The 14,903-nt window shown below is 41.7% G+C and overlaps 1 protein-coding gene across 3 annotated transcripts in view; it reads right to left on the reverse strand.

Annotated features, from left to right (window-relative positions):
- Positions 1-1,648: 1,648 nt before the first annotated feature.
- septin7 (septin 7) overlaps positions 1,649-14,903 on the reverse strand; it is a 122,652-nt gene continuing 109,397 nt past the window's right edge. Inside the window, exons 11-15 of one of the 3 annotated variants that reach the window (XM_033019139.1) lie at positions 12,638-12,763; positions 10,136-10,156; positions 6,425-6,560; positions 4,894-5,039; positions 1,649-2,695 (exon numbers count right to left, since the gene is read on the reverse strand). In XM_033019139.1, the coding sequence (XP_032875030.1) occupies positions 2,656-2,695; positions 4,894-5,039; positions 6,425-6,560; positions 10,136-10,156; positions 12,638-12,763 (469 nt within the window). In that variant the 3' untranslated portion in view covers positions 1,649-2,655. The remainder of the gene's footprint in view (positions 2,696-4,893; positions 5,040-6,424; positions 6,561-10,135; positions 10,157-12,637; positions 12,764-14,903) is intronic. The other 2 variants (XM_033019141.1, XM_033019140.1) reach the window with 2 other exon arrangements.

The raw sequence follows: 14,903 nt of genomic DNA on the forward strand, positions 1-14,903 counted from the left end.
TCCTGCTTGACTAATCTTCTCGAATTTTTTGAGGATGCAACAAGTAAAATGGATGAAGGAGAGCCAGTGGATGTAGTGTATCTGGACTTTCAGAAAGCCTTTCATAAGATCCCACACAGGAGATTAGTGGGCAAAATTAGAGCACATGGTATTGGGGTAGGGTATTGACATTGATAGAGAATTGGTTGGCAGACAGGAAACAAAGAGTACACAGAAATGTCATGTAAATGAATGTAGACATGTTTAGTATTTTGTTGCATATCCTTTGCATGCAATGACTGCTTGAAGTCTGCGATTCATGGGCATCACCAGTTGCTGGGTGTCTTCTCTGGTGATGCTCTGCCAGGCAGTTATTGCAGCCATCTTTAGTTTATGCTTCTTTTGCGGGGTTGTTCCCTTCAGTTTTCTCTTCAGCATATAAAAGGCATGCTCAATTGGGTTCAGATCGGGTGATTGACTTGGCCACTCAAGAATTGATCATTTTTTACCTTTAAAAATCTCTGTTGCTTTAGCAGTATGTTTGGGATCATGCTCTTGCTGTTAAATGAACTGCCGGCCAATGAGTTTTGAGGCATTTGTTTGAACTTGAGCAGATAGGATGTATCTATACACTTAGATTTCATTATGCTACTACCAGCAGAGGAGTTGAGGGCATCATATATGAGCCATGAACATTAAACGGTGGGCCACATTCTGAGAATGAGAATAAACTCTGTTCCCACATTCTGAGAGAACAAGAAGAGGTTACGAGGCAGACGGGAAAAGACTGAATGATGTGTTCTTGGGAATCTCTGGCCCAGTCGCTCATGTGGGATTGTATTGAAACCATATGTATTAGTAATACACAAAGGTTGAAGGAGCACATCGAACCACCCTCTCGAGGTCCTGCCCCTTGTATGGAAAAGCCTGCAGTTCCCACAGCTGCCTAGTCAGTCACCGCTGAACCAGAGTGAAGTTGTCCTCAATCCCAAGGGACATCTTGAGGCGGCAGCTGTGGAGATCTGGGGATGGGGATTGGAGATCCCATGCTGATGTTGCACCTCCTGTTGGCATTGTTCTGGGCTATCGACTACTCTGTGATCACACAATTCTCATGCAGAATCAAATTCTATTGCAACGTTAAACGATTGTTGAAAGTGTGCTTTAATGTCACTTTAGAGGTTTGATGGACAGCACGTGCTAACATGTCACTCACATAGACGAGCCAGGGACTAAAGTGGCCCTGCTCCTTCTGCTTGGATCCGACAATAGACATCAGGAGCCTTTACATTAGATTGCTCGCCAGCACAGTGGCCAGAATCAGATGTTAGTAGGAATAGAACAGAAGTGGGAAACACAGTGAGCAAGTTAGAAGGTTGTGGGTTCAATCTCAGCTCAGTAATGGAGCACAAAATCGCAGTCATGCTCCTAGAAGTATTCCGATAAAGTAGCACACCACAGGGGTTGCTGTCAACGAGGCATTAAACCAAGGCCATGTCTGTCTTTAGATGCAGGAAATCCCAAGCACCATCATGCAGAGAAAAGCTTATTTCTTTAGATCATCTTGACTTTTGAATTAATACAAAACCATGATCATTAGATCAAATAGAACCCGGTTCTTCTGTTAACGTGACCATCAAAAACATCACTTTGCTGCAGGAAGCACTGACATCATCACAACATTGTTTTATTATGTGACTCTGTACAATACAAACAAAAATACAGAGATGGGTAACGTGTATACAGCTAGATGTGACTCCCTCCCTCCCCTCCCGCCCTCCCTCCCTCCAACACCCAGAGGCCATGAATCCACTGAGCAAGGAGATGCAAGCTGGACTGCCCTTGTGACTGGAGAAGGTGCTTTAATGGCTCCAGTGCGTACAGCAAAATGCAGCACCTTAGTCAGGTACAATAAAATGCAAGAGAATGCATGTTCTTCACTCCTTCCCCGTTTTTCCTAACATACAAAAGCTATGCTTTTTAAAAAAAAATGTCAGCATGGTGCTGGGCAATAAATGAAATATCTAAATTAATTGTTACAATAAATGAAGCAATTACAAAAGTTAATGTTTTACGAGAGAACATTAATTATTGAATGAAAACAGCGAAAATCTAAGACAACACAATACATAAGTGGCTGAGCCTGTTAGTTTAAATATTTCTGGATGTTTTGGGGACAGAACAATGAAAGGTGGAAGAGAAACAAGTGCTGGACCACACCAGAACAAGTTGGACTATCTCCACTCAATCCCCATAAAGTTGTGTTATTTCTACATCGGAGTGGAATTACAACAAATTATAGCACTGTTTCTCTAGGCATTTTTCAAAGTTCTCACATCTGTGGAAGAACAGATAATATTCTGTAAACAAACCACCAGAACATGATTGCATAAAAGGAAATACATTTATCTGCATAAAAAGGGAGGCATGAGTTTAAAAAAAAATTCAGATGTTGTGTCTCTACATACAATACACCCCAGATAACGTGAGACTTGTCTAACTTCCTATATCAGAGACTACAAATAGAAATTAATGTACATAGTATTAAGTTGGCCATTTCACATGCTAATACATTAACATTATAGAGATAATAGGTGCAAAGTTGAATCCTTTCAAAAAAAAATTATGTCCAGGGGTGGCAAATTGGCAAGTACATAATTCGTGGCATTCAAATGGTTAAAATATCTTCCCTTTCTTCTTGTTCTTTTCCAAAGTCCTATGAAAGAAAACAACACAGATATCAGCAAACTGCAGTGGAATAATCAAAGATACTGGCATTAATTTTAATCGGAGGATGGCTTTGCTGACATCGCAGGTAGTTAGGAGCAAAATACTCAAAGTACTTAATCTGGCACAGACTTGGACACGCATTACTTTAGCTCAGAGACAGGAAACGCCACCTCCTCTTATGATAAAGAGCAAGTGCACTTGCACTCAATGGCTTGTGGGTGGCTTCACTTCTGCCAGGGTTAATTCCAGGGAATGCCAGCAACAGACTGCTACTGCTCTGTCAGAGGTGCCATGGATTTTGGTGAGAGATTAAACAGCTACCCCATCTGCCTCTCAGGTGATGTAAAAGATCCCAAAGGATGCAACAAGTAGAATGGATAAGTGAGAGCCAGTGGATGTGATGTATCTTTGACAAGGTCCCACACAAGAGATTAGTGTGCAAAATCAGAGCACATGGTATTGGGGGTAGGGTATTGACATGGATGGAGAACTGGTTGGCAGACAAGAAGCAAAGAGTAGGAATTAACGGGTCCTGTTCAGAATGGCAGGCAGTGACTAGTGAGGTGCCACAAGGCTCGGGATGGGACCCCAGGTACAGCAGGCGGTGAAGAAAGCTAATGGCATGTTGGCCTTCATTGCGAGAGGATTCGAGTTTTGGAGCAAGGAGGTCCTTCTGCAGTTGGACCGCACTTGGAGTATTGTGTGCAATTTTGGAGCCCTAATTTGAGGAAGGACATTATTGCTATTGAGGGAGTGCAGCGTAGGTTCACCAGGTTAATTCCCGGGATGGCGGAACTGACATATGATGAAAGAATGGGTCGACAGGGCTTGTATTCACTGGAATTTAGAAGATTGAGAGGGGATCTTATAGAAACATATAAAATTCTTTAAGGATTGGACAGGCTAGATGCGGGAAACATGTTCCCGATGTTGGGGGAGTCCAGAACCACGGGTCACAGTTTAAGAATAAGGGGTAGGCCATTGAGGACTGAGATGAGGAAAAACATTTTCACCCAGATAGTTGTGAATCTGTGGGATTCTCTGCCACAGAAGCCAGTGGAGGCCAATTCACTGGATGTTTTCAAGAGAGATTTAGCTCTTAGGGCTAAAGGAATCAAGGGATGTGGGGGAAAAAGCAGGAATGGGGTACTGATTTTAGATGATCTGCTATAATCATATTGAATGGCGGTGCTGGCTCAAAGGGCCGAATGGCCTACTCCTGCACATATTTTTCTATGTTTCTAGCACTCCCAGCATTTTGTGCAGTGTACAAACTGACAGCTTCTGCTGCAACACTAAACCACATTTAACAGATGAAAACACATTGCATGACCTTTCCCCCTTCCGTTAATGGCCATTAAAATGTGCGTGACTCAGGCAAAGGGCGACGGTTAGGTGCTACGTTCATTAGAACAAGGGGCAAAACGCTGGACAAAACTGAACTTTTGGCAAATATTTATTCCCTGCTTTGTAGGAAGTAGAATATATCTGCAATCATAAATCATCAGATTGGCTGTCCTGGGGCATGTCTTGGATGCAAACAATGTCAGAACTATTAACTCCCTCACCCAGTACATTTACTGAGATTTAACAAGGGGACAATGATGATCAAAGTTATTGTCACCATGTTGAAGACAATGGTCAGTCACCAAGAGTTTACAAATGGAACTCCAAAACAGCAAATCTGACAATGACAGTGTTTGCATTTTCCAACAAATACAGTCTCTTTAGACTGAGGCATTGTCGTTATGATTGGGACACGGTACACACAGCTGGGATGCTGCTTTCCGTTTCTCTGTACTACTATCAGCTCGATATCAGGGACACGACTTCATTAACTCACATAACACAGGGAATCGACTGTTTAATGGAGATCCCAGGCACCGAGACCATCTGCCCTGGATCTAGGATTTGATTCATTGCTTAATTAGTGAAGGATCTGACAGAGACAACAGAAACCCAGGCAGGTGCAATGTGTTCTGAATCACAGACCACTAAGAGTAGTTAATGACATGGGGCCAGAGATCCTGGTTACATAGCTCCACTGAAAATGGGGCAACCCATTTATTTTGGCTTACTGGTCACCTTCAGTGCCCCAAACTGCCTGGTGGATAAGTGCAAAGGAGGGGCTGAAGTCCAGGCAGCAGGTACAACTGGGCTGTGAGCATGATCAATGAAGAGTACCTGGTGGAGTCCAACTTCTGCTGCTCCAAGATGCGCTGCTGAGTCTCCCAGTGCTGCTTCTCATCTTCGAACTGGCGACGCTTCTCCTCTAGCTCTTTGTGCTGTGCTTCTAAATTCTTCTTCATTTGTTCATGGCGTCGCTGGAGCTACAAGGCAAGGCACTTACATTAAAGAGAGGAAATAGTGTTCCCTTGCTCCGCGCCTAATTTGATCTAGGACTGTTCACATTTCACCACCTCAGCCCCCATTTCCCAGAATGAAGGACGAGTCCCAGTTATTTCAGTCCCAGGGCAGAGTTGGAGGAAACTGATGACACTTTGCCCCTTACCAACCTGGCACAATTTCAATATTATTTTTAAACAACCCGAGGAACAGAGTTGGCTACCAACTGTGCATCATCAGTTCCTGATGAGCCACACTGATATGTCGAATTGTCTAAAACAAGCATCACAATGAGAGAAAACCTAACAAAAGTTGCAGCTTTGCCAATTCAACAGCTATTTAAACAGTTACCATCAGAGCTACACACTTATCTTCAACGGTCAATGCATTGAGTATAAAAGTTGGGAAGTTGTGAACACAGGTTAGTCCATCACACACAACCGCTCTCCTTCCCCCCACTCTCCCTCCCCCTCCCCCGAGCCCGTCAACTCCATCAACTCTTAACGCTGTCTGGGCAAAGCAACCAAAATAATAAAGGATCATTCACACCTCAGTCTTTCCCTCTACTCCTCTCACCCATCAGGCAGAAAATATGTAACAGTTTGATAGCACATAACAGCATATTCAAGAACCGCTTCTTTCCCCGATTATCATACAACTGAAGCTACGGTGTAGTTCCAATCTTTCAAACCTACCTCATTGCACTTTCCTTGTACATGTGATGCTACAATGCTGTCCAACATTCTGCACTCTGTTATTTTTGTCTTTGCACTCACTACCTGTTGTACATGTGTACGATTTGATTGCACTCAATGGCATGATTTAACTAGATGTTTAGTTTAGTTCAGTTCAGCTTAGCTGAGAGATACAAGCGCGGAAACAGCCCCTTCGTCACTGACCGGCGATCCCTGCATATTAACACCATCACACTAGGGATAATTTATACTTATACCAAGTCAATTAACCTACAAACCTGTACGTCTTTGGAGTGTGGGAGGAAAGCAAAGATCTCAGAGAAAACCCATGCTGTCAGGGGAGGACGTACAAACTCCGCACAGACAGCACCTGTAGTCGGGTTTGAACCTGGATCTCTGGTGCTGCAAGCACTGTAAGGCAGCAACTCTACCGCTGTGCCACTGTGCTGCCCTTACAGTGGTTACAGGAAGAGGGTAGGAAAATGGGATTGAGAGAGAAAAAAATCATCAGCCACGATTGAATGGCAGAGTAGACTCCATGGGTTGAAAAGCTTCATTCTGCTCCTATGACTTATGGTCTTATGGATAGTACACAAAAAGATTTTCACTGTATCTCAGAAGATAACAAACCATTACCAAGCAACTAAGGTATTTGAATTCTGTAATGCAGTTACCTCTGCCTCGGAATCTTTCAGTTTCTGAATCTTCTCCTTGACTTTCATTTCGAAGACTTGTTCCATTTCCATCTCCATCTTCTTCATCTTTGCCACATGCTCTCTCCGTTCTTCCTCCATCTGGGCTAAAGGACTTCTGTAACCGGCAATCAGAATCAGTTAACTTTGTGATGCTCAAGTTAAATGGAAACCAAATTCAATTTTAGGAGAGATGCAATTTCATAGTTTTAGAACAAACCAAATCAGGAAATGGTTCTGTGTGCCAGGCCATTCCTTCAACAGATGCCACGTTCAGACGAGAGTCTGTGAGCCCTCTCCCACTGCTTCCCTCTGTGATTCCTACTGTTCTCCCAGTATTTTACCATGTTATCCACTTCTAACTTTCCAGTTCTTGTCGCACCCTTTCTCCTCATCTCTCTCTACCAGCTTTCTCCCCAATACTCCATCAGTCTGAGGCGTTCCAACCTAAAACATCATCTGTCCATTTCCCTTCTTTCCCCCTCTTAGATGCTATATGGCCCCGAGTTCCTCCAGCACTTTGTTTTTTGATCAACATTCCAGCTCCTGCAGATTTGTTTCCATTTTACTCCAAACTCATAACAAATTGACCAAAAGGCTGCTGCATACCTCTGAATAAACCACACCTCTCCAAAATAAGGATGAAAATCTAATGACAAGAGTGGGAAAACATTTCTTTTTTCATAGTGAACAAATGATTAGGAACAGTGCATTTAGAAAGTGTTCAGACCCCTTCACCTTTTTCACATTTTGTTACATTACAGCCTTATTCGAAAATAGATTAAATTCACTTTTTTTTATATCATCAATCTACACACAAAACCCCATAATAAAAAAGCGAAAACATGTGTTTAGAAATGTTTGCAAAGTAATTAAAAATAAATAACTGAAATATCACATTTACATAAGTATTCAGACCCTTTACTCACTACTTTGTTGAGGCACCTTTGGCAGCGATTACAGCCTCAAGTCTTCTTGGGTATGATGCTACAAGCTTGGCACACCAGTATTTGGGTAATTTCTCCCATTCTTCTCTACAGATCCTCTCAAGCTCTGTTAGGTTGGATGGGGAGCGTCAATGCAGTGCTATTTTCAGTCCCTCCAGAGATGTTACACCGGGTTCAAGTCTGGGCTCTGGCTGGGCCACTCAAGGGCATTCACAGACTTGTCACAAAGCCACTCCTGCGTTGTCTTGACTGTGTGCTTAGGGTCATTGTCCTGTTGGAAGGTGAACCTCATCCCCAGTCTGAGGTCCAGAACGCTCTGGAGCAGGTTTTCATCAAGGATCTCTCTGTACTTTGCTCCGTTCATCTTTCCCACAATCCTGACTAGTCTCCCAGTTCCTGCTGCTGAAGAACATCCCCACAGCATGATGCTACCACCACGCTTCACCGTAGGTATGGTATAGGCCAGGTGATCAGCGGTGCCTGGTTTCCTCCAGACGTGACGCTTGGCATTCAGGCCGCAGATATAGCTGTCCTTCCAGAACGTTTTCCCATCTCCGCAGAGGAACTCTGAGCTCTGTCAGAGTGACCTCCCTGACCAAGGCCCTTCTTCCCCGATTGCTCAGTTTGGCCGGGCGGCCAGCACTATGAAGAGACCTGGTGGTTCCAAAGTTTTTCCATTTAAGAATGGAGGAGGCCACTGTGCTCTTCGGGACCTGCAATGCTGCAGAAATTATTTTATACCCTTCCCCAGATCTGTGTCTCGACACAATCCTGTCTCGGGGGTCTACGGACAATTCCGTCGTCTTCATGGCTTGGTTTTTGCTCTGACATGCACTGTCAACTGTGGAACCTTATATAGACAGGCTTGTGCCTTTCCAAATCATGTACAATCAATTTAATTTACCACTGGTGGACTCCTTGGTATCCTTGCAGAAACATCTCAAGGATAATTAATGGAAACAGGATGAACCTAAGCTCAATTTTGAGTGCCATAGCAAAGAGTCTGAATACTTATGCAAATGTGATATTTCAGTTATTTCTTTTTAATTACTTTGCAAAAATTTCTAAACACCTGTTTTCGCTTCTTCATTCTGGTGTATTGTGTGTAGATTGATGATAAAAAAAAATGAATTTAATCAATTTTAAAATGTTGTAACGTAACAAAATGTGGAAAAAGTGAAGGGGTCTGAATACTTTCTGAATGCACTGTACATACATAAGTGCAAATGGGGCCATGCGTTAGGAATTGGAAGAAACATTAAAAGATTACATGTGTATATTAATGCAAAGGGAAGTGGGATTAGAGATGATATTTGGGATCAGATGGGAAGGGGATGATCAGCAGCTGTAAACCAGCTGGGAAAGGAGATGGAAAAGATGAACCCATACCACGGATACTCTCCTGCAATATAGACTCATCTGATCCAAGTTTTCTTCTCCTATTGTTCAATCCTCCACCACCAACTCCACCCCAAATCCCCCCCCCCCCCCCACTGGTTCCATCTGCCCGTCAACCCCTCCATGTCTGGTTCCACCCATCACCTTCTAGCCTATCCCATGCTCTTACGTACTGCTACATTCCCGTTCCCTCTCAATCCTCAAGGACTCAACCCCAAACGTTCACAGATCCCGGCCGATCTGTTGAGATCTTTTAGCGTTCTCCTTTTCTTTTACTTAGCTGGTATGTGTTTTGATTTGGTCAGTATGGGAGTGGGAAGGAAATATATTGTATAATGTTAGCCAGGCACAAACAAAACTTCCTGATTTATGAAGATAAGATCAAAGAACATGTTCACTTAAAAACCATGTCTTAATTTTTTCCACAGTGTCTCAAAGTTAACAGGAAAACAACATCACATCATGCCCAACAAGGCCCGAATGATACCTAAAGTCAGAGGAAAATGGGAATGCAAAACCAGTCAGCAGAATCGTGAAGACAAAGTCCCAAACACATCCTGATGGAAGGGCTTTACGACAAAAACAGAATACCAGAAATGACAGAGATAAACAAATAAATTGTTCTGGTTAGTGTTACTGTAGACCAGTGCTGGAATTACACCATCTTACATCCTTTGACTAAATTCACGAGTTTCTCCCTCTCTCCTGGATGCCCACTGGAGGAATGCAATGACAGCGAGGTCAATTCTATGCCAAGTGCAGTTACTACAGTATAATTTACACATCACCGTCTAATCCATTCAACAACAGGGAAATAAAAGTAAAATCTTGAGAGTAATGCGGGCCAGCAAATGCAAGAATACTGGTTTGGCCACCACTCCCCAAAGAGGATGTGTTGAACTGTGGAAAGGAGCAGGAAAGCAAAAAGCAGTTCAAGTGCTAAGTATCAAGTAGTAGCTTCCTCATCTTTCCTACCACAGGATGTCTGGAAGTAGAGTTAACCAGAAGAGAGAACATGTATAGTTGATTGCTCCAAAAATACGCCATTTAAATTCCTGTTGTAAAATTCCATAACTCTTTTGCCAGAGGAAAAATATTTCAATTTTTGTATTTTCTTGCTTGCTGTTAGATTTGGATGATTCAGTTACCTTCCCTACTATTTAGATATGTTTTGTGAAAAGGAATTTTTTGGAACAAGCAGCTTCTATTTTATTAGGAGATTACACCAATGAGAGCGAGCCCACCCGACGTCGGAAAGTTTATATGTTCTTGTCCAATGGAATGGAAATTGGTTGTTGCTAAAAAAATGTTGAAAAAGTTGTTTCAAATAATTTAAACAACCACTTACATGCCTTCAACTGTGTCAAATCTAAAAAGAAAAACAGATATACAGACACTTAGGATAAGGAAAACACAGCAATGCGTTAAATTACATGGAGAGGTTGTAAAGATGAAATAAAACATTTAAAATCTGACCTAATACAATTTCATTCAATAGTGCAAAAAGGTAAATGGAGAATATAACTTGTATCTGTAACATTCTCAGATTTTCCCATGTGACGTGCAAGGTTTCAGAAGTTGATCTATTCTGCCCTGACAGCGGAAAATTAACTGAATGTCAACTATAACATTCCTATTTGAATTGTAAACTATGAAGAATACCCCACCATACACTTTTTGCCCTGTTTGCTGCACAAGGTTTAACAGAAAGATGATTTTGCCTTATGATGTTGACAGGCCAATCTGCTATTTCTGCTTCTTGTTGCGGCCCATCTTGATTTTCAACCAACCAGAAAATATTCCCCATTATATTTCCCCATCCAAATGTTGGATCCATCAACAGCTGCAGGTGGTACCACCCATCCAGTTTCCCACTTTAAGAGCACTGAAGTTGAATTTCAGCATATTACCTTGCACATCGGATATTCTGAGAAGGTTGCTGCTCGGTTATTTCATTCACCCTTTTCACTCCAAATTACTTTATTACAAGTTTTGGTGGCTTATCAGTTTGAAAAAAAACCTTATTTCAGCTTTAAAAAGACAGTATTTCTTCCGAGTGTGCTCACTCAATTTAGACTTTAAAGCCAAAGCAACCTCCAAATTGAAGAAGCAATTAACTTGTGTATTTGAATTATTATATCAATTAACATTTTACAAGTTCATGGAAATTCAGAAATACTGTCTTCAAACTCCATGTTTTTTAAAATGTGTATTTCCTTTACAACATTCATAATAAAGAAAATTGTTAAAAATATGGCTCAGACTGTGGCCGAGTAAAAAAATCTAAACATCACAAAATGTATAGCATCTTAAAACCACAGTACATCAAATAAACAGTTGATTTTAATCTTGCATGCGTTTCAAGCGACAGAGATTAGAAGCATCATGATGCTGTTCACTAGACCAACGGTCACCATTCAAAATGCATAGCAAGACTAAATTTCAACTATGTAGGGTAGCAATCTTACAATATTGAGATATAAATAAATGCTCTATAAGTGAGATATAAATAAATGCTCTATAAACAAATATGAGATTGAAAGAAGATTCATTTTTAATCTTTCCGACTGTGATGAAGAATGTGGTATGTTGGAGCTATTAGATACATAGATACATAGAAATTAGGTGCAGGAATAGGCCATTCGGCCCTTCGAGCCTGCACCGCCATTCAATATGATCATGGCTGATCATCCAACTCAGTATCCTGTACCTGCCTTCTCTCCATACCCCCTGATCCCTTTAGCCACAAGGGCCACATCTAACTCCCTCTTAAATATAGCCAATGAACTGGCCTCAACTACCCTCTGTGGCAGAGAGTTCCAGAGATTCACCACTCTCTGTGTGAAAAAGTTTCTTCTCATCTCGGTCCTAAAGGATTTCCCCCTTATCCTTAAGCTGTGACCCCTTGTCCTGAACTTCCCCAACATCGGGAACAATCTTCCTGCATCTAGCCTGTCCAACCCCATAAGAATTTTGTACGTTTCTATAAGATCCCCTCTCAATCTCCTAAATTCTAGCGAGTATAAGCCGAGTCTATCCAGTCTTTCTTCATATGAATTAGGCAGAAATAAGCCTAAAAAGAGCAGAATTGATGAGAATTTGGGGAGAATAGAAAACGGGATTAGTACAGGTGGTTGCTGGTGAGTATGAACTTGGTAGCCCAAACCATGCTGCCTTGGTACACTAAAGCTAAAGGTGTGCCTGCAATGCCCATGGGCAGGAACTTGCCTGTCCAATCAATTGCTCATGCTTAATTATGTTGCAGAGATGATGATGAAATGGGCTAAATACCTCAGTGGCTTGTGATACCAACAAATATTGCAATATTCTCTTCAGGACTCCATATCTATATTTCAATCCTGCAGTACTGCATCCATTAAGAGTGCCACGTTTCGATTGAAATAATTCCATATCTTGACTAAATGCAGATGGGCAACACAAATAGAATTGCAAGCCACTCCTCGAAGATATTAGGCTGCGCCAATATACAAGAAATGTTATATTTGTTACACATATACGCAAGAAATTTAAGCACCAAACAATAATATGGAGGAAAATAATGATCGCAGTCAATGGAGAGAGGAGCCAAAGCTTTTGGGAGCCATACCCCTGGGTTAAAAATATTTATTTGGGGAGTGGAATAAAGACAAAAGTATTTGCAGCCAGCTGTTACATAAGGTTTCCAGATGCTTGCTCATTGAAGACACCATTTTGTACAATGTGAATGAACAGGAAGGAAATCCCTTAGATTTGTAGAACGCTTTGAACAAATCCTGCAATCAATTTCTGTAAAGCAGTTAATTAAAAGGTTAAATAGATGCACAACTGCAAAGAGAATAACATTTCTTACTTGGTTAACTGTCCTTTGTTTTTATTGTTATCGACACCATTGTATGTAACTGCAGCCAACTTCCTGCTCCTGTAGTTCTCGTAATGAACATTGTTGGTTACGTCCTTCAGGTCCTGCATGTGAGTTCTGTGTAAAGAAGGGAACAAACTTATGTCTGATGGGTATTTAATAACCAAATTCTATATGAACTGCCAATATTTAACCAAGGTGATAAAAACAAATGTTCCGTGTATTGAAGGTCACAATAACAAAACATTAGAATTAGTCCATCACGAGTACTGGCATCCCCGCAATCAAAGGCATCTACAGGAGGGGGAGGTGCTGCCTCGAAAAGGCAGCCAACGAGAGTGACCGACACCACTCTGGCCACACTCTCATTTCACTACTGCCATTGGGAAGGTGGTATAGGAGCCCGAAAACCAACAATCTCCAGGTTCAGAGCAGCTTTTTCCCTACAACCATCAGGCTATTAAACATCACAATCTCCAAGTAAGCTCCGAACTACATAGACTTGGGGACATTGTTTTTGTCTTTGCACCATTATTATTTGTTTTTATATATACACCAAACTTTTTGTGTGTATTGTGGTGTTTACAGAGTACAATGTTTACATCTCTGTACTGCTGTAAATGAGAATGTCATTGTTCCGTTTTGGGACAAATGGCAATAAACACACTTGACTCAAAATATCTTCATTCTAACTGCTCACCCAATGAATCATGGCTCTCTCCAACACCCATTCTTGAAGGAGATATTTCTGAGCAGCTGACAAGCTGAACCAAATCCACAGGGGCAGCATTGGCAGTAACACCAAAACGTGTTACGAAGGCCAGCAGTGCTCAAGTACCAATTGGCTGCGAGTAACCCTACAATCAAACATCTTTGGGTGCATGTGTCAGCAATACACTTTCTCTGAGTCACAACATTCACTGTTCATCCATAAACTGTTCATTCTCTATTTGCTTTTAAGCTTGAAGCAGAGTACAAATAGCACCTTAACCATTAAAGACCTAAAACTTAAGAAAATAAAGTACAGAGGCTTGGTCAAAGACAAGCTTTTTATCTCAGTTTTTTACGTGTTTTTTCTAATTTCATACTGCCATAGGAAATTGCATCAATATTCAAACTTATCCATATTGCCTTTGAGCTATTCCTGCAATAATATCCACCCAAAAATAATGATAATTGCTCAGTATAGACAGCAAAGATATAATTTAACTTTTCAAATTATACGCAAACCAAAAATGCTTTTCTTTCCTTCCTTGCACAAAACAATTTAAATCACAAAAACTCCAAGATAGAAGGAATTAGTCTTTATTGTTACTGTGTAGTTACCATCCTATTACGATATCCTTCGTATACCATTCTGACTCCAATTCTGAATTGTTAGTGAACATACAAGTCTTCAAAATTTTACAATACACAATAGGTGCAGGAGTAGGCCATTCGGCCCTTCAAGCCAGCACCGCCATTCAATGTGATCATGGCTGATTATCCACAATCAGTACCCCGTTCCTGCCTTCTCCCCATATCCCCTGACTCTGCAATCTGCAAGAGCCCTATCCAGCTCTCTCTTGAAAGTATCCAGAGAACTGGCCTCCACCACCCTCTGAGGCAGAAAATTCCACAGACTCACAACTCTCTGTGAAAAAGTGTTTCCTCATCTCGGTTCTAAATGACTTACCCCTTATTCTTAAACTGTGGCCCCTGGTTCTGGACTCCCCCAGCATCGGGAACATGTTTCCTACCTCTAGCATGTCCAAACCCTTAATAATCTTATATTTTTCAATAAGATCCACTCTCATCCTTCTAAACTCCAGAGTATACAAGCCCAGCCACTCCATTCTCTCAGCATATGACAGTCCCGCCATCCCGGGTATTAACCTTGTAAACCTACGCTGCACTCCCTCAATGGCAAGAATGTCCTTCCTCAAATTAGGGGACCAAAACTGCACACAATATTCCAGGTGTGGTCTCACTAGGGCCATGTACAACTGCAGAAGGACCTCTTTGCTCCTATACTCAACTCCTCTTGTTATGAAGGCCAACATGCCATTCCCTTTCTTCACTGCCTGCTGTGCCTGCATGTTTACTTTCATTGACTGATGTACAAGGACCCCCCTGATCTCGTTGTACTGCCCCTTTTCCCAACTTGACACCATTTAGATAATAATCTTCCTTCCTGTTTTTGCTACCAAAGTGAATAACCTCACATTTATCCACATTAAACTGCATCTGCCATGCATCTGCCCACTCACCCAACCTG

The sequence above is a fragment of the Amblyraja radiata genome, chromosome 4, assembly GCF_010909765.2.
Source record: "Amblyraja radiata isolate CabotCenter1 chromosome 4, sAmbRad1.1.pri, whole genome shotgun sequence".
Taxonomy (NCBI): Eukaryota; Metazoa; Chordata; class Chondrichthyes; order Rajiformes; family Rajidae; genus Amblyraja; species Amblyraja radiata.